The sequence below is a fragment of the Leptonychotes weddellii genome, chromosome 2, assembly GCF_054177405.1.
Source record: "Leptonychotes weddellii isolate Sample4059 chromosome 2, ASM5417740v2, whole genome shotgun sequence".
Lineage (NCBI taxonomy): Eukaryota > Metazoa > Chordata > Mammalia > Carnivora > Phocidae > Leptonychotes > Leptonychotes weddellii.
In genome coordinates, this window is record NC_138370.1 from 34,831,485 (window position 1) to 34,858,155 (window position 26,671).

Sequence of the window (26,671 nt, forward strand, 5' to 3'; positions counted from 1 at the left end):
GCTCGCCTTTCTTCCCCCTCCCTCCCTTCATGCGCATCCTTTTTTCCTTTCTTCTCTTTCTTAAGTCTTGCCTTTCTATCTGGGACCCTCTTAACGCTTCTCTTCTGTGCCTGGCCAAGCACCCTCCCTCGCAGCACGCTGGTCAGCTCCTTTCGCCAGTGCGCGGACTCAACCCCGCCCACGCGGAACCCGAGTCACGAGGCTGCGGGAGGTGAGCTGCTAAGGGGGCGGGGCGGGCCGGGGCTCCGCAGCGCGCGTGGGCGGAGCCGGGAGCACAGGCCACCCCTGCTATATCCGCGCCTGCGCGGCGCGGCTACGGGGCCAGTCGCCACGGAGGAGACAAGATGGCGCTGCGGGCAATGCGGGGGATCGTGAACGGGGCCGCACCCGAGCTACCCGTGCCTACCAGTGGGCCTGTGGTGGGATCTCGGGAGCAAGCGCTGGCAGTTAGCCGGAACTACCTTTCCCAGCCTCGCCTCAGTGAGTATCAGACAAAAGACAAGTCCTGTCTTGCTCCTTAGCTCAGTCTCTTGCTTCCATTCACCTGCTTAGCGGGGGAGGGGGCATTTATTTTTCCCTCTCTCATCCCACCTACTCTGACTCATTAGTCTGTCTCTAGAAGGAGATTTGAGTGTATCTGATGTATCTGATGTTTTCGTAAAATAGGTGGGCGGAGGGCAAGCGCATCGACGAGAACTTTTTCCTGGGGTTGGTGGGCTCCTGGCTATAGCCCGCGCTCTCCAACTTCCCTAGACTGGGGCACACTTGGGCTCTTGCTTCTTGTCTCTAAAGGAAGGCCGCTTCTTGTCCCTTCAATCTTAATCATCCCCTAACCTCAATTGGATTTGTAGGGGTCGAGGGAACGCCCCTTCCCATCTCCTCCCACCAGTGTAGATCTTCAGGGCTGGTCAGGAGTTCCTGCCGAAGGAGACTATGTAGTGCCAACGCTGACGTGGTCTGGCCTTTCGTTGATGGTCAGGCCCGCAGCCAGAGGGAGATGTTCTGTGGAGGGGCTGCTCCACAGGAGGACACCTTGGTATCAGAGAAGCTACAGCTGAAAAGTACCCTGCAGGTCATCTACTCTAACCCTCTCATTTTACAGTGGGAAGCTTAAGGTGCTGGGAGGGACAGGACTTGCCAGACTTTAAGCAGTTATTGGCAGAGCAGAAACTAAAATCCCCCCACCTTTTTTTTTTTTAAAGTAGGCTCCACGCCCACCGTGGAGCTCAACACGGGGCTTGAACTCACTGAGATCAAGAGTCGCCTGCTCAACCGACTGAGCCAGCAGGCGCCTCTAAAATTCCGTTTAATTCTCGCTGGTCCTTTTTTTACCATTGTCTCTTCATTTACTGAGGAGTTAAACCTAACACAATTAAGTGCAAGGCTATCCTGGGGAGCCGAGTAGCTTTGGCCATATTATATAGTATTATGTGCAGAATAATATCATATGCATGTTTAAGTGTTGTGATTATAAAACAAAAAAAAAACCCTGCCCTAATAAATGAGGTTTTAAGTGGACTACCCAGTAGTTCCAAAAGAAATGCCTTTTTTGATTACTAAACAATACAGTTGTGTAGCACCAGATCTCTTCACAGCTTCCTTCGTAATTGGGGATGAGCCCTGGAAATAGACTCTTTTTAAAACTTGGGAAAGCTGATGTTTCCCCAGGTGGTGAGACTATGTTTGCGCAGGTTAGTTGCCAGAATGCCTGTTTGTGGGTGGCTCATTGGTTAAAAAGAATTTCAGATGAAGGGTTTCAGTCTAGCCGCCCTCCAGTCTGACTAATCCCATCCTGATCTGTCACTAGGTCATATGACAGCACTGCAGTGTGAGGAAGAAGGAAAACAGAGTTGATTCCAGTGGTTTGCTGAGATGTGCTTTTTACAGTGGGAATTATCTGAATTATCTGAGACTGCCTATTGGAGGTTTATATAAGCTGAAGTAAATGTTTCAGGAAATTAACAGATTCTATAGATTTTGACAATTTTATACCTAACAATTCACATTCTCTTTTATGAATTGCATTTGCATGCTTTTCTTTTCTTTGGGTAGACAGACATTATTGGTGCTTCTAGGAAAAGATTATAAGATTATAAGGGTGCAGTAGTCAGTTTCCATACAATTATTCATTCTATGTCAATTCGAAGAGTATTAACTGAAATAATTGTTTCAAAAGTACTCCATGATTGTTAACCCTCAAGGGAGATGAGTATGCTTTTTCAGTATTCTTTGTGTGCTTAGCCAGTGGCTAAAGAATTCCAGATGAGATTCCTCCTGACAAAGTGGTTGCAATATAATGCTTAAAACTGAACCTCAGGAATCCTTTTTGTATCCTCAGTGCCTAGCACAGTGCTTGACACATAGAAGGTATCTTGTAATTGTTTTATAACTTGCGTTTAAACCCCTTGTTCTAATAGTTTAGTAGATTCTTAATGTGGCTGGAATCAGAGTAGGGAGTTGGGACACTTGGTTGAGTTACTTTTCTGTACCCGGGTTATTCTAAAAAGCATAAATGATACCATACTTAGACTAACAGCTAACTACATTTGAATATCATCCTTTTCTTATATTGCCACATTCTTGATTCTAGCCCCACAGTTTTAATTGCCTCTGAATAAATACTGATTAACCTCTTAATTTTTCTAAAGATTGATTATACCATCTTAGGTGGTATGTTATTGTAGTTATTTAATGTGTGCTTTTGAATGAAGGAATGGACTGTTAATATTGGCAGTACTGCTGTACAAATTGGATCCTGTTTTAAAACAACTTCACGATACTGGGTCTTTTAACAAGAAATGGAAAATGAGATACGTAGCCTTAAAGTTATCTTGAGCACTTTAGTTGAATTTCTAAATTCACAAGGAAAGAAAACTTAATTGTTGTTTAAACTTTGAGCAAAGTTCAGTAATACATATTGAACTTTTTGACACTGAACATTTTGAATTAGATAATTTCCATTGTTCTTGAGACCTTAGATTAGAACTGACCTTAAATTTCTTATTTCATAAAACAGAGGTAGCCTCAATGAAAAGTAAACTAAAGGAATCATAGGCCTACTTTTTCTAGAACCTCTCCCTCATTGCCCACCTGTCAGGGTGTGGGTCTCTACTGTTCTTGCACAATAGAAGATGATTGCCGGGGGAGGTTTTTGTTTTGCTAATAAGGTGGAGGCTAGAGTACTGGATCTCTTGTGCAATGACTGTCTACTTTTCTCTCTGAAAATTTCACAATCATTAAGTGGTGTTACTAGTGTTGAACAATCTCATATCCTGCAGGAGGAAGAGGATGTCATCTGACAAAACATGTGCTGCTTAAAACCTTTGTAGATTTTGGTTTTGAAATATTACTCCATAAATATTTATTGCCTGCTTGATAGTTCAGAATCAGAGATGTAACTTTTTGGTTGTAAGATATGTTCACCATGTAATGTAAACATGTGTCAGTGTTGTCAGAAGTTCTGAATATCCCCTGCGGATCTAACTTCTCATTCATTTGGAAATTTTCATAAGAAGAGTGTTCATTATTTTGGTAAATAGAAATGTTTATATAACTTGTGAATGGGTTTTGACTTTTTAGAAGAGCAGCTTAATGTCTTTGGCAGCCTTTCTTGAAACTGTTCTCTCTGCTTTGGGCTGTTAATGATAATGGTGAGGAAGGCTGGATAAATAACTGTTTAGAGTTAAATGGTGTTTGATATTTTCTTTGCTTGTATTTTTTTAAATAATTTTATTATCATGGAAGAGAGCTATAGTTCCTATACAAACTGTCTTCTAGTGCCTGTTTGTAATCCAAATATTAGGGACTCTGTCATCTATATTTTTAAATTATATTGGAGACTAAGTTCAGAAATATTATAAGGTCATAGAATACCAAACTTAGAATTAGGGGTAGGGGGGAAGCCAAACAAACAAAAAACCAGTTCTAAGTCTGGTTCTCCCCTTGAGTAATAAATTTCTCAGAGCCTTAGTTTCTTTGTGTCGAGTGGGTATATCAGCCTTGCCTACCTCCCAGCATTTTGTGAGCCTGAAATGAGGTAACCTATCTGAAGACATTCTGTGTAAGTGTGAAGCACTCACCAAATGTAAAGTCTGGTGATATTTTTATTTGGGTTTGGGTTTGGGTTATAACATTTATTAATTCAGTTTGTATATGTCAGTTTAATTTAAAGCAGGCATGTTGCTTAAGCTCTGATTTGTATCCGAAGTAGTCTCCTTGCATTTTTGTGTGTGTGTGTGTTTTGCAGTGAGGGGAAACTGCTGAAGTAAGCAGTAGTAATTAGATTCTCCCTTTTCTGCTTAAAAACTCTTCCAGTGGCTATACTCCCATTAGAGAAAGATTGTTTAGCAGTAGTACAAAATGTAGACACAAGGGAAATACTGTCCAGTGCATTGAATAGTAAAAATAGCTTACTTTTTCATAGCTAAAGTTGCAGACTCGTGAAATTATTTTGAGAAGTATAGCTACGTAAGTCTTGCAAATAATTACAAGAATGTACCAGGCCACAAAAAATAACCAGTTCAGTTTTGGAATTTGAGCTGCAGTACAGAGTTAAAAGAACAAGTGACTTTGGAGCCAGACTATGCAAGTTCAGATCCTTGGGCAAGTTACTTGATTTCTGAGTGTCATTTTTCTCTTCTAAAACTTGGAATATTAGTTAACTCATAGATCTTTTATGGAGATTAAGTGAGAATTCCTGACAAGTACTTATTAAATGTATATTGGTGGTGTAGGTATTAATCAGTTAGTTTGAATGGTTATTTATAGGCTTTTTAAAGGCTATATACATTGCAAATTTAGAGACTGTTTTTGATGAAGTAGAATCTTAATAAAAGTCAGCTTGATTCACTGTTTCCCACAAAAACAATGACTAGTGTTTCTTTTTCTTGGTCATGCTTTTGCTTGTGACTGGCAAAACTTAATAATTTTAAATGAGCTTGAATTTAAACATGAGATTCTGAGGCATCTTTGTTGTAGAGGTTAAAGTTAAAGGAGGTGAAAATCATGGTGGAAAAAATAGAGAGAATTTTCAGAACCTGAAGGATTTTGTTGGTTACATTTTATTCAGAACATTTGCTTCTAAATCTCAAAACTAGATCCTCTCCCCAACCTCACCAGCCCATACCCTCCTCCTATCCCTGACTGTTTTAAGTGAAGGTTTTGAGATGTTGTTTCTATATTTTTAAAAACTGGGTTCTAAGAAAACATGTTTCAAATGTAGCTCCTTCTGCATTTCTACGGAGCAGTTTTAGAAAGTGATTGAAAAATTGAATGTTTGAACACAGTAAAAATGAGAACAAATTTTTTAGGGGTAGGAATTATTTTTAAGAGTGTTTATTTTCATACAATGGGGAAGATTTTCATAAAAATAAGTGTGACAGCTGAGGTTTTTCTATAAAGGGAACAAATGATTAATTCTTTTACATTACCATCCATTCAGGTAACTTAAGTCTTTAAATTTGTGACTTGCCTTTTATTATCTAAGGTTAAAAAAGTCATTTGGGAGTCTCTTTTGAGATAATTACAATTACAGATATTCAGGCAAATATTTGGTATCAGGTTTAAATGTCCTAGGAGTATGAATGACAAGTAAGTGCCCCTGATGGTGCTTTCCTGCTCGCAGCATTTGTACCAGGGCGCTTGCTTCCTGTTTTTAAGTTCTTAAGCCCCTTGAGTGGACAGATTAGATAGATTAAATGGTTTCCTCATTCTTGGGAGTCTACATTTGTGCCAGAAATGTCTGTCCCAAGACCTCACAAGAAATCAAGCAAGTGAAAAAAATCTCAATTAGTTGACAGTTTCTTACAATGTATTCAATGCCTTGTAGTAAGTTTTCTTCATTTATTTTTTTTCAGCTGTTCTGATTATGGAATTTAGTTAATTCTGACATTAGAATTACAGTCTCCTGAGCGTTCTGTTTTATACCTAATTACCATTACATTTGACATGTTTGTAGGTGTGGTAGGGTTGCAGGATATCTCCTTTCTAAAATGAAGGATTTGAGTAGAGCCTTATAGATTGGTAGTTTATTCCTAGAGAATAATTTGCAGTAGAAAATAGAAGCCTCTAAACTGACAGTAACATTTGACTTTTTTTTTTTAAGGATCTTATTTGACCTCTGGCCTTTCATTCCATTGCCCACTCCCCTCTTCTGAAAGCTCTTTTCCCTGTAGTTTTTATGACATCATTTAATTATGGCTTTTTACCTCACAGATGACAGTTTCTCAGATTTCCTTTGTGAGTCTTGTCACTTGTGCTTAAAGTTGTTGAGGCTTTCCTTTCCCTTATCTACTTTGCTAAGTGCCACCTCTTCTTTAAAACATTTCCTTTTCTCTTCTAGGTAAGAACTACTGCTAGGTTTTTCCTCTGCTCCCACAAACCCTCTGTACACCTCTGTTACAGCCCTTAACTCTTCCCCCTTCTCCATATAAAACTGGGAACTCTTGAAAGGACTCTGCCCCTGTGTGCCTTCTTTGTTTTTGTATTCTGGGTCCTTAAAACAAAGTGACTTACAGTAAGAATGCAAAATGTTAAAAAATAATAATAATAATGCAAAATGTTTTTGGTTGGATGAAGGTGGATAATGAAAAGTTGTACAGGCACAGGTATATTTTATAAATTCAATTAAATTTTGTAACTGTTTGAGTGCTCCATATTATAATAGGTGCCGTAGAGAGAGGAGCTTTTTGGTAATACTACAGAGGTAATTGTAGGTTGTTGTCCTGTTTGACTAAAGGTGATTTTTCTGTTTTTTTCTAGCATACAAGACAGTATCAGGAGTCAATGGTCCACTAGTGATCTTAGATCATGTTAAGGTAATACCACTGTGATCATTTAACCATTTATATAAAAACATGGCATTAAGTCCTGTTCAGTACACTTTAAATCTTATGTTATGATTTTTAACCCACTCTTTGGTCTGAGTGTCAGTGTTATATAGGGGATGAGTTTGTTTTTTTTTTTTAAAGATTTTATTTGACAGAGAGAGACACAGCGAGAGAGGGAACACAAGCAGGGGGAGTGAGAGAGGGAGAAGCAGGCTTCCCATGGAGCAGGGAGCCCGATGTGGGCCTTAATCCCAGGAGGCTGGGATCACGACCTGAGCTGAAGGCAGACGCTTAATGACTGAGCCACTCAGGCACCCAGGGGACGAGTTTTATTTATTTATTTATTTATTTATTTATTTATTTATTTATTATTTTTTTAAAGATTTTATTTATTTGTTTGACAGAGAGAGACACAGTGAGAGAGGGAACACAAGCAAGGGGACTGGGAGAGGGAGAAGCAGGCCTCTGCCGAGCAGGGAGCCCGATGCGGGGCTAGATCCCAGGACCCTGGGATCATGACCTGAGCTGAAGGCAGATGCTTAACGACTGAGCCACCCAGGTGCCCCGGGGACGAGTTTTAAATCAAAAGTCAGAAGACTGGATTCCAGTAGTGATCAACTATGGATTCTGTTAGAATAGCTCATCTGCAAAATTAAAAAAAAAAAAAAATTTTTTTTTTTTTTTTTGGTCAATCCTACCTCATAGGTTTACTGAGGAAAAACAATAATATATGAGTGTGTTTTATAACCTGTAGGTTATTGTATAGCTATATGGTATCCTATGGTTCTTGTCATAGACTTCCATGTGTTATAATTATTTGTTAATAGTATTTGTCTTTTTTTACTAAATTTTAAGGTCTTTGAGTGAATAAACAAAGTTACTTTTATCTTTGAGGGCCTGACACTGGTATTCAAGTAACAAATAAACAAGAACAGATTATCTCGACAGTGATTAAAACCCTAAACCTATCTCTAAACCCTAAACCTAAAGCAAAGAACAGTTTTTAGTTTGTTGTGAGGATCTTTAGTTATATATTGGTTTTTTAGCCACACCTATACATAAGAATTATAAACACTATTACTGTTATCATAGAAAAAGTGATACAGAATATAGATCATAACTGAATACCCTAGGGAAAGCCTCCTACCTGAGCTCTATGATCAAAATATCTTCAGAGAAAATAATTTATATAGTATGCTCTCCAGAACAGTAATTATATACTGGTTGGTGTTGGGGTGGTTTAGGGGAAAGGCACACAATTACTAGTTTGTTGAGAAAAGTAATGATGGAAATATGTTTGGCATGTGACCCCTCTGGAAGCAGAAAATAAATTGAAAAACATTTCACAAAACAGGGCAAAATGCATTGTCTCTTCAGTTTTATACTTATATATAAATAAGTATATTTTTATATATATATATATAAATATAATAAATAGTATATTTTTATGCATGACAAGGTACCTATACAAATTAACCTCAGGATTAAACGTAACAAATTTACCTCCGGCCAGTCTCATACTAGTCTACAGTTTGATTCAAAGTCTCAATATAGTGCACTCAGTTTGTACAAGGTTTAGGCAGGTGCCCATTAAATGTCTTGTGAAAGAGGGGAGCCTACACATTTTTGAGGAAAAGATAGGAAGCTTTCTTCGTTTTTGTTTTTTTTTTTTTTATCCTTTTATTTTTTTCCTATAGTCTTTATTAGATAACATTTTGGGCTCACATTTTAAAAACATGAAACTTTTTTGTTAGTAACTGTGTTACTGAAAACAATATTTGTGGGTTTTTTTGTTTTTTTTTAAGATTTTATTTATTTGAGAGGGAAGAGGGAGAGAGAGCATGAGCAGGGGGAGGGGCAGAGGGAGAGGGACAAGCAGAGCCCAACACAGGGCTCAATTCCAGGACCCTGAGATCATGACCTGAGCTGAAGTCAACATTTAACTGACTGAGTCACCCAGGTGCCCCCAAAATATTCACGTTTCAAATATGTTAAGCACTGAGCTCAGAGCAGAAGATATGATGGGGAACAGTGGGTCCTCCCCCAGTGGAGCATCACGAAGGGAAGAAGCAAATATAATGCAGATAAACACATACCTATTTAGTAAGTGCTATGAAGGCTAAGTTGGGGTGCTATGAGAGTCAGTAAGGAGAAAGACTTTAGAAAACATCTTTGAGGAAGTAACTTTAAGAGTGTTAAAAAAGTTTCATTGAATGTTTGCTTGGGGTAGAGCTCCAGCTGAGGAAAAACTGGTAAATAAATTATATGTAGTTGTAGGAATGGTTTTATAACACCAGATTTAGAGTGTCTTTTTAACTTAAAGGATGAAGGAATAGATGATCTTACACAAATTGTGTCAGAATAGAAGATGGAGACTGCTACTCAATTCTTGTTATGAAATTGGCTTATCTTTTTTTTTTTTTTAAAGATTTTATTTATTTATTTGAGACAGAGAGAATGAGAGAGAGAGAGAGCACATGAGAGGGGGGAGGGTCAGAGGGAGAAGCAGGCTCCCCGCCGAGCAGGGAGCCTGATGCGGGACTCGATCCAGGGACTCCAGGATCATGACCTGAGCCGAAGGCAGTCGCTTAACCAACTGAGCCACCCAGGCGCCCATCTTTTTTTTTTTTTTTTAAGATTTTATTTATTTGTCAGAGAGAGAGAGTGAGCACAGGCAGGGCAAGTGGCAGGCAGAGGGAGAAGCAGGCTCCCTGCTGAGCAAGGAGCCTGATGCAGGACTCGATCCCAGGACCCTGGGATCATGACCTGAGCCGAAGGCAGACGCTTAACCGACTGAGCCACCCTGGCGTCCCTGAAATTGGCATATTTTTAATTTCCAAACCAGACAAAGGGTGGTACTAGAAAAAAGGAAAGACAGTTATCCTCACTTATAAGCATAGATTCAAAAGCTCTTAATAAAAGTATGCTCATGTATTGGAAATTAGCAAAAATAATTATGTAAAAAATCAGTAGAATTATGACAAAGTAGAATTTATCCCAGTAATACAAAGATGATTTGATGTTAGGAAATATATCAGTAACTTAGCTTTAATTCAGCTCATTCATAGATTAAACTAGAAAGAGCTTATGGTCTTCTCGATAAATAAATAGTATCTGATAAAGTTACTCATTTCTTAAAAAAAAAGAAAAGGTCTCTTGTAAATAAAGAGTAGTAGAACAAACTTTTAACCTCTTAAAAGATATCCACCATAACCTATAGCAAACAGCATACTTAAGAAGAGACTGGTAACATTCTCATTTAAATCGGAAACAAGAGGAGGATGCATGGTTGTTACCACCACTCTCCATCTTTGTACTTAGAACCTAGCCAGTGCTGTGGGAAAAAAGAAATAAGGGTATAAAGGTATTAGAAGGGAAAAGGCACAGCTGTCATCATTTCTTGGTGATACAATTAACTAAGACTCAAGTCCTTCAGTGGGCAAACTATTAGAAACAGTGATGTAACACAGAGTTGCTGGATACAAGAATCAGTCTACAGAAATCAGGAGTATTGAATATGCCAGAATTCATTATTTACAGAAAACCATAAAACTTTGTTGAAAGACCTAAAGAAAGACTTAAAATAAATGGAGATTCCATGTTCGTGAATGAAAAGACTCAGAGTGGTAAATACATTGGTTCCACCAGGCAACAGAATCAGTGAGAGATAGAGAATTAAGGTTAAAGATTTGGTGCAGGCAGAGCAATTTTATCAGTGGAGCAAAATTAAGCACCCTGAAACCATTTCTTGTCACACTGGGTATTATGTGACTTGGTAAATGGTAAAAGCAGCATTACAAGTCAATAGGGGACATGTTGTGCTGCTTGGCAAGTATTATTGGGGGGTAATTGGCTTTCTATATGAAAAAGAATGAAAAGGAGAAAAATAAAACTGCATACCACAAACAAAGCCAGTTGGATTAAAGGCCTAAACCTGAAGAACCTATTAGAAGACAAAATAGAAAACCGTTTGTATGCATTTAAATTAGAAGGTTTTCCTAAACAAGATACAAAAGGCACAAATCATAAAGGAAGATAAGTCATTTTATTACTTAAAAAGTTTTGAAACTTCTGTGTGATAAGATACCATAAACAAAATTAAAAGGCAAGATACAGAGTGGAAGCGCGTATTTACAAAAGGGTTAATATCCAGAATCTATAAAGCTCCTACACATTTAAGAAAAAGCAGATCCATTTGAAAAGTGAAGAAGAGATACAAGCCAGTCATAGGTAATTAAGTCTGAATTGTCAGTGAACATGAAAAGCTGTTTAGTATTAGAAATATTAGGAAAATACAAGTTGAAAAGATGTTATTTTTACCTTAACAAAATGGCAAAAATTAAAGTTCAGTAATGTAAGATTGGCATAGCTGTAGGGAAAAGATGATTTTGTATACTGCTAGGGAGATTATAAATTAATACAGTTCCTTTACAGAGTAATTTGAAAATTTATAGAATGGGCACAGCCTGTATGTAGCCCATGACTTGGTAACTTGGTAACCTATACCTTTAGGGAAAACACTTGGCCCAAGGAGCCGCATGCAAGAATGCTTTTGTAGCATGTTTGTAATAGTGTAGATTTGGAACAACCTTGAACTCCACTGTTAGAGAACTACTTAAATAAAATGTGTCATTTGATTTTAACTACATTTGTTTTATTTTAACATTAATTCTAAGATGCCCATTGGTTCACATGTTACCATCTCCATAATCAAGAGTTTTACAATCAGTGGTGCACCATATTTTAATTGTGAGATACTTTCCTTCACATCACTCAAAGTAGTGATGTGCTTTTCAATAGATTATGTTGATAAAATGAGGTAAATAGTACCATAACAGATCTGAAACATAAGATCAAGTGAAGAAAATGAAAAGTTGCAGGATGATATATTTAGTATGTTGCCATTTATGTAAATAAAACACTAAAATCTATTTTTGGAAACCTGCATTTTAAAATAGTAAAAGTGGAAGAGGAATATATATTTGGTTAGGAGAATTCGAGGGGGGCGCATTTATGTTATTATAGTGATTATTGTATTTTTAATTGGCATTTTATCCCCCTCCCCACCAAGCATACAGGTGAGTACACACACAGCCCAGAAGCAGACATCAGTTCTGAGTAGTGGGAATGTGGTTATTGTAAGTTTTATGCCTTTATTTAGTCTCAAAGTTTAAAACCTATACACAGGAGAAAAAATTGCTGCTGTTTTATGGATTTAAGACCTTTCTCTCTACCTTATGCTGTGTTTACCAAATTATATGCGCCAGTCTAAGTGTTTTAAGGACGTAGACTACCTGAGGATGTTACAAACTCTCAGTATATACCTGTGTGGTTTGGGGAGGTGGGGGACGTTTTACGTGCATACATGCTATGATAGAGATCGAGCATATAGGGTAATTTGGGGAGCTTTTAAATATCAGTTATTGACCCTTTATTTTTTCTGGTATAGTTTCCCAGATATGCTGAGATTGTCCACTTGACATTACCAGATGGCACGAAGAGAAGTGGGCAAGTTCTAGAAGTTAGTGGTTCTAAAGCAGTGGTTCAGGTAAGCATCACTTTCAAAACCTGGCCAGTTGAACAAAAATAAGGAACACTTCTTGTCTTTTCTAGAGATCATTGAGTAAGTCTCTCTTTAGAGATTGATTACTGGCTGTGGGGAGAAAAAAATTATTTTTTCTTGTTGTCTTGCCAAATGTTAGCCATCTATATACATTCTAGTCCAGTAGCTCCACTGGTAAATGGCTTTTTTTTTTTTTTTTTTTTTTTTTAAAAAAGCAGATAATCACACGGAAGGAGAGAGATGAAGGGCAGAATTTATAACTTATGGGATGAAACCAAAACAAGATCTGAGTCTGTTTCTTTAAATTGTCTCTTATAATACCTAGTTTTTAATGTTACCAATTATGGGAAATGCCAGTTTTCTCAAATAACATGTTCCCTTAAAAAGTAATCTAGAGCAAGGGTCAGCAGGATTTCTGTAAAGGACTAGATAGTAAATTTTTTAGGCTTTGTGGGGCCACCTAAGGCCTCTGATGCATATTCTCCTTCTTCCTTTCGTTTCCTTTTTTTTTTTCTTAAACCCTTTAAAAATGTAAAAAACATTCTTAGCTTGGTGGAGTTAAACTAGAGTCATGATCCTTGATCTAGGGGTTGGCAGGTTGGTTCATCACCATGGACATTTCTTTGTTCATTATATTGAAAATAGTATTTTATTTTATATGGGCTGACCAGACAGAAATAGTACTTAAGTACTTATGATCTAAATTCCTTTTGCCTTTCTGATTACTTCCCTTTCTCACTAGGTATTTGAAGGGACATCAGGTATAGATGCCAAGAAAACGTCCTGTGAGTTTACTGGGGATATTCTCCGAACACCAGTGTCCGAGGATATGCTTGGTAAATGGATGTTGTTATGCATTTAGGGCAGAGATCTGTTTTCTTTTAAACATTTTTCCATGGAGTCTTTCTTAAAAATTACCTATTTGAGTCATAGTCCACTCTGTACTATCTTGTTACTGTTTCACAGGTCGGGTCTTCAATGGATCAGGAAAACCCATTGACAGAGGTCCTGTTGTACTGGCTGAAGACTTCCTTGACATCATGGGTAGGATGATAAATGGGTTTCTGTGTTTTGAAGAAAATAGCCTCTGTTTTATATCTTTGTCAAGTAGTGATTTTTGTGATATTATAAGTAGATAACCAATGCGGTCCGTATCAATTGCTTTATTATTTAATAAATAGAAATCATCTTAAAATTTTATATAAAATATTTTAAGATATTATAAAATATCACTATGGTATATCTGAAATGTAAATAGCTTTGAAATGTAAATGGCTTCTAAATTAGGATTTTTCTCTTATTTGCTATACCTTTATTTCATTTTAGGAACTTGTTCTGCTATCATATTTTGTGAGGCTACAAAAGACTAATGGGAAAGTTTCTTAAACGGTTTCAGATTTTAAAAAATAACTGATTTTTTAAGAGAAGAAAGTCTTAATGTCTTAAAATTTTCTCTTTTGGAAATGCATTAGGCCAGCCAATCAATCCTCAGTGTCGAATCTATCCAGAGGAGATGATTCAAACTGGCATTTCGGCCATAGATGGCATGAACAGTATTGCTCGGGGACAGAAAATTCCAATCTTCTCTGCTGCTGGCTTACCACACAATGAGGTGAGAGCTAGGATCTGTTTGGTGTGAAATTTAACAAGGGAGAATTTCTAAATGCTTCAATGTTAATAAGAAGCCAAATAAAAGGTTTTCAACAATACTCACTTGTACCCAGTACCCATTTCAACAGTACTCAGTGTTATTGTTTATATACTCCAACTACATTGAATCTTCATCCAAGCCATGTCTGTCTTCTTGCTTACTCTTACAAATCTTTACAAAAAGTACAAAGTAGCTTTTTTGGGGAAAGTCCTTTAGAACATCATTTCATTTATGTAATTGCAATTCCAAAAAGTTTAGGATAAATGGTATTTTGTTGTAGAAATGTTATTTTAAATTTCAGCTCAGTTCTTTTGTACTTCTTATCAGATTGCAGCTCAAATCTGTCGCCAGGCTGGTTTGGTAAAGAAATCCAAAGATGTAGTGGACTACAGTGAGGAAAATTTTGCAATTGTATTTGCTGCTATGGGCGTAAGTATAATTTTTTTCTATTTTGGTATGACATATAAGATTGTTTATTTTATTAGAACAATGCAGAAAACAACACATACATCATAGGATTTATTTCTAGGCAGAGAAGTTGTAACTTGGCATTTTGGGTAAACTCAGGATTAAAATTCAACATTTGGGGCGCCTGGGTGGCTCAGTCGTTAAGCGTCTGCCTTCGGCTCAGGTCATGATTCCAGGTCCTGGGATCGAGTCCCGCATCGGGCTCCCTGCTCCGCGGGAAGCCCACTTCTCCCTCTCCCACTCACCCTGCTTGTATTCCCTCTCTCGCTGTGCCTCTCTCTGTCAAATAAATAAATAAAATCTTTAAAAAATAATAATAATAAATAAATAAAATTCAACATTTGACTGCAAAGTTTAAGAATAATTTTCTTTATGCCCAAAGCAGGCTGTTTACTCTCTTGGCTTTTGTGAAACTTTGGGGGTGCTTGAAACTGCAAAAGAAGGAACAATGTAGATCCATAGATTAGCCTTCATCAGAAATACTGAGAATTTTTCTTCTCCCAGCACTGATAAAGTCATTGCTATTTAGGTAAACATGGAAACTGCCCGGTTCTTCAAATCTGACTTTGAAGAAAATGGCTCAATGGACAATGTCTGCCTCTTTTTGAACTTAGCTAATGACCCAACGTAAGTAAATAGAGCTATTTCTTTCTGTTCACTCAGGCTTTAGACCAAAAATGTTACCAAAGACAAGGGAAGTGAAATGTTACAGTGAAGGCAACATGGGGCTAGGAATGGGAGAGCTGTGTTTAATTAAATTCAGCTCTACTTCTTGCTGGTTACTTGGCTTTGGGCAAATCACATAGGCTCTGAAGTTCAGTTTTCTCTTTGAGAAAATACAACAAATTATACTTGTCCTGTACTGTCATTGTGCATTTTAAATGAGATGATACGTATAAATTACCCAGACCATACTCAGTAAGAAATCTAGCCACTCCCTTGTTTCTTCCCTCCCTCCCTTCCTCCCTGTTTCTCTCTCAATTTTGAGAGGAATATAGTCCTGAGAAATTATGGGCCCATTGCTAAAATAATCTAACTTTGTAGCATTAAGTAATTCTTATTATGAAAAAACATGACTGCTTACTTAACTTATTCTAAAGTAATAATTGCTTTTTTATTTATTAAAATAAATTTATTTACTTAAAACTTAAATAAATTCCCTCTGTTTATTTACAACTTTTGAAGGGACACTATAATTTCCAGAATCATGTTTTGTCTTTGGCCTTTTTATTGGAGTAACAAAGGATTTAATGTTCCATTTCAGTATTGAGCGAATTATCACTCCTCGCTTGGCTCTAACTACAGCCGAATTTCTGGCCTATCAGTGTGAGAAACATGTATTGGTTATCCTAACAGACATGAGTTCTTATGCTGAAGCACTTCGAGAGGTAACTTTATTCTCAAAATGGTCACTTTTCAGAGTTATTATGTCTGTTTACAAGTGTTCATTTTTCTTTAATCATGTTTTTTTTAAGCTTCACCACTCATGTATTGGTAGTAGAATACCTTAATTAATCGAAAAGGAAAACAAAACTTTTTTTCTGTCAACCTAGTTGAAATGATTATAGGATGAGATTTAAATTATTAGCTTAGTTACCATACTATCACATCTCTCTGCATTTAAGACTTGATTCTAAAAGGCAGCAAATGATGCAAGCTCTTTGTTCAGTTACTCTCCCAGGATGTTCTGTCTTTGTCCAGATTGTCAATTTTTAACCCTTTTCAGAATTTCATTTTTAATAATGTTAGTATTTAAATATATGAAGAGCATACTCTGACAGCACCCTTTTTATAACTTTTTCCTTCAGAAAACTTGGTATTTATTTAGGAACAGTGTTAAGGTTCTAGCAGGTACCACCCAGAAGTTTGGGGTGTTCATTCTAATACAAGTTACTGAAATCTTGAGTAAGTTACTCTTTTAAACATGTAAGAAGGGGAAAAAAGACTTCTGAAGGGCCATGCTATATGAATATCTAGCTTCTTAAAAATCCCTGACATCCCTCACCATATCTCACTGTGCTGCAGTGTTTTTTCAGGGAAGGACTTTTTTTTCCATCCATCACAGACCAGTAGTTTTCTAAAGTAAATTAAAATGAGTTATTAGAAAAGTGCATATTTTAAAGAAGATACACAATTTACAAGCCTGGGATTTTTTTTTTTCCGGTAGGTTCAACGGACATAAAATTATTCTGTCAGATTGCCATTAGAGTTTTTAAATGCTTATCCTACTTTGTGTTATCTCATTGCCCATTAATAAAAGTTGGTCTGCAGACCACACTTTGAGTAACACTGCTATAGCATACTCTTTTGGAGGTGCCAAAGTAGCACCTAAAAGTTGGGCTTAATGCTTTAAGGTTCTTGGTGATTGTAGATTAATGTTATATATTAATGTTTTATATAATATAATTTACATATTATATATAATATATAATTAATTTATATTATGTTATATATATTATATTATAACTATTCTTACTTTGCACAATGAATGGACTCCTGGCTCTGTGATCTTGGGAAATTATTTAACTGACCCTTGATCCCAACTGTAATTGGGGTTAACAACATTACCTTCTTCATAGGATTGTTGTGAGGATTAAATTAAATATGTAAACTGCATCAAATGATTCCTGGGATGTATTTCCTTCCCTTTTGACCTTTTTACGTAAATATGGCTTACATAAATATGGCAAGATTCATGGCATGAAATAGATCTTGTGAACTAAGAATGTTGTCTTAGTTTTAAAATAACTTCCCTTGATTTATAAAATTGCAAGCAGATTTTTTTTTCTAATAAGCTAATTAAAGATTTGCATTATAGTGATATGATTGTAGCAAAAAGCTTTTGGTCCCCAGTTGTCAACATTTTTGTTGCAGAATAATCTGAACTTGTGTTGCTAGACTTTTAAATCATCTTCCAGAGACAGTATTTAAAAGTAAAATTATAAAACTTTGTAAATGGGTATGTTCAAGGAAACGTATTCTAAGCTTTATTTTTCATATTCTGGTATGTGACATTCTCCTCCTTGATTTACTGTCAGGTTTCAGCAGCCAGGGAAGAGGTTCCTGGTCGACGAGGTTTCCCAGGTTACATGTATACAGATTTAGCCACAATATATGAACGTGCTGGTCGAGTGGAAGGTAGAAATGGCTCCATTACTCAAATCCCTATTCTCACTATGCCTAATGATGGTAAGTTTTTGGTCTTTGGATTATAGCAGACGTAATCATTGTAAGGACTTGATTCTGAGAACATCTTACCTTCTTGAGTTGAAACTCTTTTATTTTTTTTCCCAAGTTTTTACTAAAATTCCAGCCAATTAACATACAGTATAATATTAGTTGCAGGTGTAGAATTTAGTGATTCATCACTTACAGTACCTGGTGCTCATCACAAGTGCATTCCTTAATCCCCATCACCTATTTTACCCATCCCCCCACCCACCTCCCTTCCAGCAACCCTCAGTTTCTTCTCTGTAGTTAAGAGTCTGTTTCTTGGTTTGCCTTTTCCCCTATGTTCATTTGTTTTGGAGTTGAAATTCTTTTGAGGGTTTATCCTTTAAGAGTTTACCTTAACTAGGTGATTTGTATCTAAATGAAATTTTTCATTTGTAAACTGCCCATAATAATCATCCTTTTGTAGAAGAAAAACAATTTTCTTTGTAATTAGAATTTTCAGTTTTCATTTATTAGGTTACTATTGAGTGTCTGCTATTTGTGGAACACTGATCTAGATATAAGGAAATTCTTTTTTTTTTTTTTAATTCACTCTCTAATGTAAGTTACTCGATCTTTTGGATTGAGTTGGGTATTTTTTATGTACACGCACCAATAAGTTAAGGTAGCTTAAGTGCCAAATGAAGAGCACAAATAGTAGATGCCGCAGGACTTTCAGGACAAAGTGATCACCAGAGGCTGGTTAAAAATGACTCTGTTTTACTTTGCATGTGAAAGCACACACACAGTACAGTACCTGTTTGAGTGTATGCTTGGGGGTGAAAAAGTCAGTAGTCCTCTTCTATTACTGCTTTTTTGTCCTGATCTCAGTGTTTAAAAAGCTGTTTTACAAGGTATTTTCAGAAATAGTAATAACTCACTGTAATTGAGCACTGTTTTCAGTGCTTTATAAATACTACCTCATTTGATCCTCATAGCAACTTTGAGGTAAATGCTCTACTCTGAGTCACAGGGAGGTAAAGTAATCTACTGAGGTTAAGAAGTGATAGTTTTAGAACCCAGACAGTCTGAATTCATAATTCACACTGTACTGTCTCTGACATGAAAATGTTTTGTTCCAAGAAAGTACCTATAAAATTACTTTATGTAATTTAACCAACTTAGAAACATCTTGCTTTGTAGCACTTTCTTGGTGCCGCCTGCATAGTGGTGTTTTGCTTATCTAACATTCTTGTACTTGCTTATGAACTAAGAAGTTCTCTCAGTGTATGTTAAATTGGCAAACCTCTGCCAGGGAACTTTGTGTTTAAAATGGAGTTTTATTGGGCGCCTGGGTGGCTCAGTTGGTTAAGCGACTGCCTTCGGCTCAGGTCATGATCCTGGAGTCCCAGGATCGAGTCCCGCATCGGGCTCCCTGCTCAGCAGGGAGTCTGCTTCTCCCTCTGACCCTCCCCTGTCTCATGCTCTCTCTCTCTATCTCATTCTCTCTCTCAAATAAATAAATAAAATCTTTAAAAAAATAAAATAAAATAAAATGTTTTATTTATATTTTGGGGGGAAATAACTAGGAGAAATGGTAATTTTTCTGAATGCAGCTAATTTACCTTATGTGCCAATACATGTCTAATTGTGCTGCAACTCAGTAAATGAAACCATCCAATATGATAATCGCCAGCTACATTTGGCTATTTAAATTCTAAAGTTCATTAAAATTAGATAAAATTTGAAATAAAGTTTTCAGTTACAGTAGCCACATTTCAGATTCTCAATAGCCACATTTGGCTGGTGGGCTACCATATTGGACAGCACAGATACAGAACTTTTCTGTTATCACAAAAAATTACTTTAAAGAGCACTGTCTTATATAATTCTATAGGTAATGCACACTGACTTCCTGTGATTTGTTTATATGATATGGACACTTTAACTAATGTCAGATGTCTTCCTCTGGTAGATATCACTCACCCCATCCCTGACTTGACTGGATATATTACAGAGGGTCAGATCTACGTGGACAGACAGCTGCACAATAGACAGGTATTTGACATTTAAGCAATGGTGTAAAGCTTACACATCTACTCTTCAGTTACTCTTTAGTGATTAGTGACTTTGACTTTGCTCTTAGGAATTATTTTGTTAGAAAATATCAGCTTGTTTTTCATATGGTTATATAATTGTCATCTCTGTATACCAAGATCCTGTTGTGAGTAAGAGTGCCAGTATTTAAGTTTCCACTTTTCTTTATTGTGCCTTAAAATGGAGTCCGTGGTCTCAAAGAATTTTTTGGGATATTCTATTCCATAATAATATCTACCAATCTTATTAGTAATACAAAAATACGTTTTTTCTATTTTTTTTACTGATGTATAATTGACATATTAGCTTTAGGTGTACAAAGTAATGATTTTATACTGATACATATTGCAGAATGATCACTGTAAGTCCAGTTAACATCCATCAATACACATAATTACAAAATACTTTTTCCTTATGATGAGAACTTTTAAATCCACTCACCTAGCCACTTTCAAATATGCAATACAGTATTATACATACTATAGTCACCATGCTCTGGATTATATCTTTATGACTTAATTCATTTTGTAACTGGAGGTTTGTACATTTTGACCCCCTTCACCCATTTTGCCCAGCCCCCATCTCAGGCAGCCACCTGTCTACTCTATCCATAAACTCACGGGTTTTTGGTATTTTAGGTTCCACATAGAAGTGAGATCATAATAGTATTTATCTTTTTCTATGTAACTTAATGTCACTTAGGATAATCCCCTCAAGGCGCACCCATGTCGGTAAATGACAAGATACCTTTTTTTTTAAATGACTGAATAATCAAAAAAAGATTGATGGTTCTGTAACAGATGCCGGCTTCTAATATCAGCTTTTAGGAGGAAATACTTACTGTTAATCTTTTTACTTGGTTTGTGATATATGAGCCAGAGCTCAGAGGCTGTTTAGATTTGATACTCCAGGCAAATGTTGAAAATCTAGTTTTTCAGTATCATCTTGTACTGTTTTTTGCAGACTTCACTTTCTGAGTTTGATACCCAAAAGAAATACTATGCCATGAAGTCTCACTTCATTTTCTAACTAGGAGAAGATATTAGAACTCCTCTAGGAAATAAATAGAAGCTTTATGTAATTTAAGGGATAATAATGAGTTTCAAAATGCTTCTTTACTACTGGTAAATCTTGAATTTTGTACTTAAATGTATTTTTTCTCTCATGTTCTATGTAAGATTTACCCGCCTATTAATGTGCTGCCCTCATTATCACGGTTAATGAAGTCTGCTATCGGAGAAGGTATGACCAGAAAGGATCATGCCGATGTATCTAACCAGCTGGTATGTATATCCTCTCAAGGATGGTGTTTAAAGAAATGAACACCTTTCTTGGTCCATTCTTTTTGCTGTCTTACACCTCTTATCTTTCTCCCATATCATTGTACTTATCCCCCATCCAAGTAGAATTTTAGTATAGGTTACATGTGGAAGATACAATCGTTCATTAGAACCAAACCCAGTCTTCTTTTTTTTATAAGGATAGTTGCTGATAAACAAGATTAAAAATCATTTGCTTGAAACCCACATCTAATGCTATACAAGATAGTTTCTAAATTAAAAACAAACAAGCCATAAGGCCATTTTAGGTTTTTATTAGTAACCATAATAATAATTACAGAATATTCCTAAAAAGATACTCGAATTTCTTACTTAAGAAATTAAGCAATCATCAGAACACTCAGGGATACAGCTTTATATATTCTATGAAATCCTTGGTTTCTGTAGCTTTTTTGTTTTTAGATTTTATTTACTTATTGACAGAGCCAGAGAGCACGAGCGGCAGGGTGGGGCAGAGGGAGAGGGAGAAGCAGGCTCCCCACTGAGCAGGGAGCCCAATGCGGGGCTTGATCCCAGGATCTCGGGATCACGACCTTAGCCAAAGGCATACTCTTAACCAGCTGAGCCACCCAGATGCCCCATAATCCTTAGTTTCTGTAGTTGTATGAGATTGTACACCAAGCACAAATAAAGAAGAGTACCTTTGACCTTAAAGTAAAAAAGGTAAATCTACTCCTACTGCAAATATTTTTCTTGAACTTCGAGATGGATTTCTCTGTGGTATGAGTTCTGACTTCCAAATGCTCTATAAAATGCAAGCTCATTAACATATTGAGGAAGTATATTTTTTAGTGTTAGTAGTGCCTGTGGACTGCATGCCTGAAGTCTCCTTTCTCAATGAGACTACTTTATAATAAAATCTGATAATTTCATAGGAACTTCATGTGAATTTTGTTTGTAAATAATGTGAAATTCCTTCTGTGGTCTCTTACGAAGATAGATACAGAAATACTCTTAATTTATAGCCCAGATTACTTTTAACATTTATAAAATCTTATCTGTGTTCATATAAATATTTTTTTTCTCCTTAGTATGCATGTTATGCTATTGGTAAGGATGTACAAGCCATGAAAGCCGTTGTTGGAGAAGAAGCCCTAACCTCAGATGATCTTCTTTACTTGGAATTTCTGCAGAAGTTTGAGAGGAACTTCATTGCTCAGGGTAAGATGACTGTTTTCTTACAAACATAATTTTGAAGACTGCTTTCCCAATCTGAGAGAATTTACATTGATCTGTACATGATTTTCCTTCTGATTAGAGAAGAGGTTCTTCCAGCTGCCTGTCATGTCTTTTTGCCATTAGCCCTCTGGCTCCTTCCTCTCTGCCTTCAAGTCCGTTATCCATTTAGCTCCCATCTGAGTTTTTCCCTTCCTTACACCTGGCCTTCTGCTCTGCTGCCTCCATTGCCGGTTCTCCTTCCTCCTCACCTCTCTGCAATGATCTTCTCATGCTTTGGGAGTTTGGGGCTTTTGTGATTCACTTAATTTCATCTCCTTTTCTGATTTTGTATCTTCCTGCTCCTTCATTGTTTATGTTCTTAAAGGCCTAGCTCCCTGTTCATTCTGTGCTTCCCCTTCCTCCCCCAGCTTTGACTTTTTCCCTCTGCTATTGACTAAATTGCTGTGTATGACCCTTATCCTTTTTCTGAAGCTCTAAATCCCACATTAACAACTAGGATACTTTTGTTTATGCTGCCATCTCCTCAGGCTCAGCATGGTCAGAACCTGAAGTTTTTTTTTTTAAGCTGACCACCTGCCTAGCAATTCCCTTTTCAGTATGTCTACCTCTTGCATGAGCATTGTCTTACTTAGCCCAAGCTCAGTAATTGAGCATTATTTATAACTTTATTCATTTATTCTCCAGTGACCAAATATTTACCAATTTCTGTTGTTCTTATTTAGAATATCCTATTCTGGTTTCATTTCTATTACAGTACCTTGGTCCAGTGTTTCTCAAATTTTAATATGTTTTTGAATCAACAGGAGATCTTGTTAAATTGTAGGTTCTGATCGGTAGAACTGGATGGGGCCAGAGATTCTTCATCTGGACAGGTTCTTGGATGATGTGGAAAACTACTGATCTCTGACCAACTTTGAGTCTTAAGGCCTAGTCCAAACCCTTGTCCCATCATCTTGGTCATTAGTGCCAGCTTTTTCACCACTCTTCCCGACTCCCTACATCCCTCTGATATTTGCCAGAATAAATTTATTACTAATTGTATTGATTGTCCCTCTAGTAAAAAGGCTGTAACGGTTTTCATTACATAGCCCATGTTCAATTTTCGAGCTGTTTTGGTTGGTCTCTCCCTTGCCACTATTTCTGACCTCAGTGGTACTCAACACAGATATGTTAACTTTGGAATAATGCATCACGCACACTACACTCTTCTATTTGTCTGATGCATTTCTTACTAACACCAAACCCCCAAAAATAATGTATAATTCTTTTTAGTGCAGAACCATAATACCTTAAAAAGATAAAAAATGAAGTTCTTCTGGTGGAGAATATAACCCAGAACTCCAGCCACTCTGATTCCTTAGTTAAGAAATCAAATTTTATTTGCAGGATAAGAATGACTCTACTAGTAAAAATAATTAGTAACAACTTTGGAAAACAACTGACCTATTCAAGGTGTTCAGTTGACATTTAAGGTTTTCTAAGTGTCTATACTATCCTCCCTCACATTCATCCTCTGTTGCTGGAAAACCGCATTTCTCAGTAATCCATAGACAAAACACTGGGTCTGGTTTCCATTGCTCCAGGTATTTAGATCCTACCCAGTTGTCCACAGAGTTGTCCCACACATGCTAGATTGCCCAGTGCCTCTAGCCTGCAGGCCTCTCCCTTTTTTCTGATTCCTGATGGTATTTACTCTCTGTACCCTCACTTACACATTCGGTTGCATCCACTGTTAGAGGAGACCTAACTGCTTTGTGTCTCTCTCTCTCTCTTTTTTTTGGTAATACTTGATGCTCACAGTAGTCATATAGTGAAATAAATAATAACACTGAAAAGTTGGAAGTAGTTTGCCTTTACTCATTTGACTTCAATTTTTTCTAAGGTCCTTATGAAAACCGCACTGTCTATGAGACTTTGGACATTGGCTGGCAACTGCTCCGAATCTTCCCCAAAGAAATGCTGAAGAGGATCCCTCAGAGCACCCTAAGTGAATTTTACCCTCGAGACTCTGCAAAGCATTAGCTGCTACTTCATCGCTGGCTCGATACACTTGTGAAATACTGGTTCTGTTTTCTTTATTCCTTTTGCACTCCCCCATTCCCCCATTTTTGTGTTGAAGTTTACCTTGTTACCCTGTAATTAAAAACAAAGACTAGGTAACATTATGCCAGTGTTGCAATGTTTTAAACTTCTAACAGACTTTAAAATATCCCCTGTTGAGAAAACCTGGATCATCAGTGCTCTTTTTACAGTAGCTGCAGGGATGGAGGTGAAGTTTTCCTACAGATGTATGTGTTTGTACATAGTGGTGTAGTTAGTTGCCTAATAATGTCTTCATTATATGGGTCTCCTCGACCTTCCCTCTCAGCCCCCTCAAGAGTATCACTGTCTGAAGTTACAATGCTTTGAACTCCAATTTAGAGCCAGGATCAAGTCTAAAAGAAGCCTCCTCTCTGAAGAGCCAGGGGCCTCTTCGCTGCACATTTGTTTTTGGATTGTTGCTGTGCCCATGGGTCTGTGCTGCTGCTTCAAGCAGCTGGTTTTTACTGTCCACCTGCTCTGTCCTCTAATGACTAGATTGGAAAAGGAGTTTTCCTTTTTCTCTTTAGTCCTTACGAGTCGGGACTCCTGTGTCTTACTGTCCCCCCACCCCGGGTAACACAGAGTCCTGCAGCTTTCGCACAGCTGGTTTTGATTTGACAGTAGTGAGATGCCTTGTCTTGATGATCCTTACTGGGTTTCCCTGCATCCCTGCAGAGGAATCATAATTAAAATAACTAATAGAACTGTTGCTTGGAAGGGGGGTTACAATAAAAGAGGAGAGAAAAACCCATATCCATTCTACATTCTGACATGCTAACAGTGGTTTCAGCTTCTGAAGTGTTGACCAGATGCTGAGGGCAAGGTGGGGAGGAGAAAGCTCTTGTGTGTATGGATATTTTAAACTCTGTTAGAGAGCAGCCTTTGGAAGATCCCCTATTTGATCCCGTTTTCTGACCCCTCTCTGCCTTTTCAGGGTAATCTTGTGGCACAAGTGATAGCATTTAAAAGCTTTCGGCTTTTAATTCTCGCTCCTTCTTGCTGTGAGTCCTGCACTGTCTTCTGTGCACTTCTGCCACGTCTACTGTTCGGTCTCTTTGTGTTCTTTGTTACTTGGTGCAATAGCAACTTCTCTGTGCATTCCATCTTTCCAGTTGTGTAAAGTGGGGGGGGTGGGGGGGAGTCAGCATGATTATATTTTAATGTAGAAAATGTGACATCTGGATATAAAATGAAAATAAATGTTAAATTAAATGGAAGTTACCTAAAGTGACTCTGTATCTTCTAATCAGAAAAGCAATATCAACAAATGAATATATAATATATAATAACACACTTCTTTGATTTACAAATTTTGAACATCATACCCAGTGTTGTGAACCAGCCCCCTGAGTTACAGGGACATGGCCCAATTTTTATATCCTCTGTCTTCAGGTTGCCCTTTCTACCCCTTCCAGCGCTTTCCACAGTAATAGATCTTCCAACATACAGTATTTTTTCCAAGCTTGACAGTTACTACGGGTGTTGTATAGCATTCTTTGTTTCAAACCTATCTGCAATGAATGATAGAGGATGATAAATAGAAAAAGAAGTACATACTGAAGCAAGCCGAAACTTGCTTCAAATAAAATCTTAGATGTCCAGAATATAAAGAAAACATGCTGGGTTAAGGACGAGGGTGTGGCATCACGGAGAACTTCCAGTTCTCTCCCCTCTTCAATTCAAGGCAACTTTTAGGAGATGTAGAGCAAGAGGCTCAAACAAGAACTAGGTAGACCTGTGTTCTAGTTCTGGTTCTGCCAGTAACTGTAGGACCCTGTTTAGTCTTTTAACAAATTTGAGTCTGTTCGCCTAGATTCCTTTTAAGGTTATTAGAAGTACCAGAGATTTTGTGTACTAGACAGTGTCTAGTACTAATATTCCTTTTCTAACTAGACAGTGCCCGATCCATGGTAGGCACTCGTAATAGGCTGCTTTTATTAATAATAAGGCAGATTTGACTTATTATTCTTATATAATACTTAGGAATAGTTGACTTAGCAGTGCTCTGGTTAATTTTTAGTGGAAACATTTTCTTAATATACCTTATTATACCAGCGATAAGACCTAATTAAAGGACCAGTTAAAATGAGGCTTTAACATGGATTCTCACTGTGATTACATCATTTAAAAAAGGAAATATTTCAGTCAGCTTAAAATACCTGGGAAGAGAAAAAGTATCTTCAAAGGTCAGGCTAACTGATTGACTCATTAAACATTTATTGCTTGCAATTGACTGTCACTTCAGTTTGTGAGATTTCATGTAAGTGAAAAAATGTTTTCAGACTAATGTAATAAATACCTCACTGAGCTG

The 26,671-nt window shown here is 37.1% G+C and overlaps 1 protein-coding gene across 1 annotated transcript; it reads left to right on the forward strand.

Moving 5' to 3' along the window:
* Positions 1-301: 301 nt before the first annotated feature.
* On the forward strand, positions 302-25,587 carry ATP6V1B2 (ATPase H+ transporting V1 subunit B2). The gene is made up of 14 exons (XM_006745245.3): positions 302-480; positions 6,760-6,815; positions 12,277-12,375; positions 13,133-13,226; positions 13,357-13,434; positions 13,863-14,002; positions 14,369-14,470; positions 15,039-15,136; positions 15,774-15,897; positions 17,548-17,698; positions 19,638-19,720; positions 20,938-21,042; positions 22,131-22,260; positions 24,161-25,587. Exons 1-14 carry the CDS (start codon positions 345-347, stop codon positions 24,298-24,300), a joined length of 1,536 nt encoding a protein of 511 aa, XP_006745308.1. The 5' UTR covers positions 302-344; the 3' UTR covers positions 24,301-25,587.
* Positions 25,588-26,671: the final 1,084 nt, after the last annotated feature.

Bases quoted from the DNA above. Each gene is read 5' to 3' on its own strand.
- ATP6V1B2 (XM_006745245.3), top strand. From the start codon at position 345: ATGGCGCTGCGGGCAATGCGGGGGATCGTGAACGGGGCCGCACCCGAG. The intron at 14,003-14,368 runs GTGAGAGCTAGG...ACTTCTTATCAG, and splicing joins CTGGCTTACCACACAATGAG to ATTGCAGCTCAAATCTGTCG. The intron at 17,699-19,637 runs GTAAGTTTTTGG...TTCCTCTGGTAG, and splicing joins TCTCACTATGCCTAATGATG to ATATCACTCACCCCATCCCT.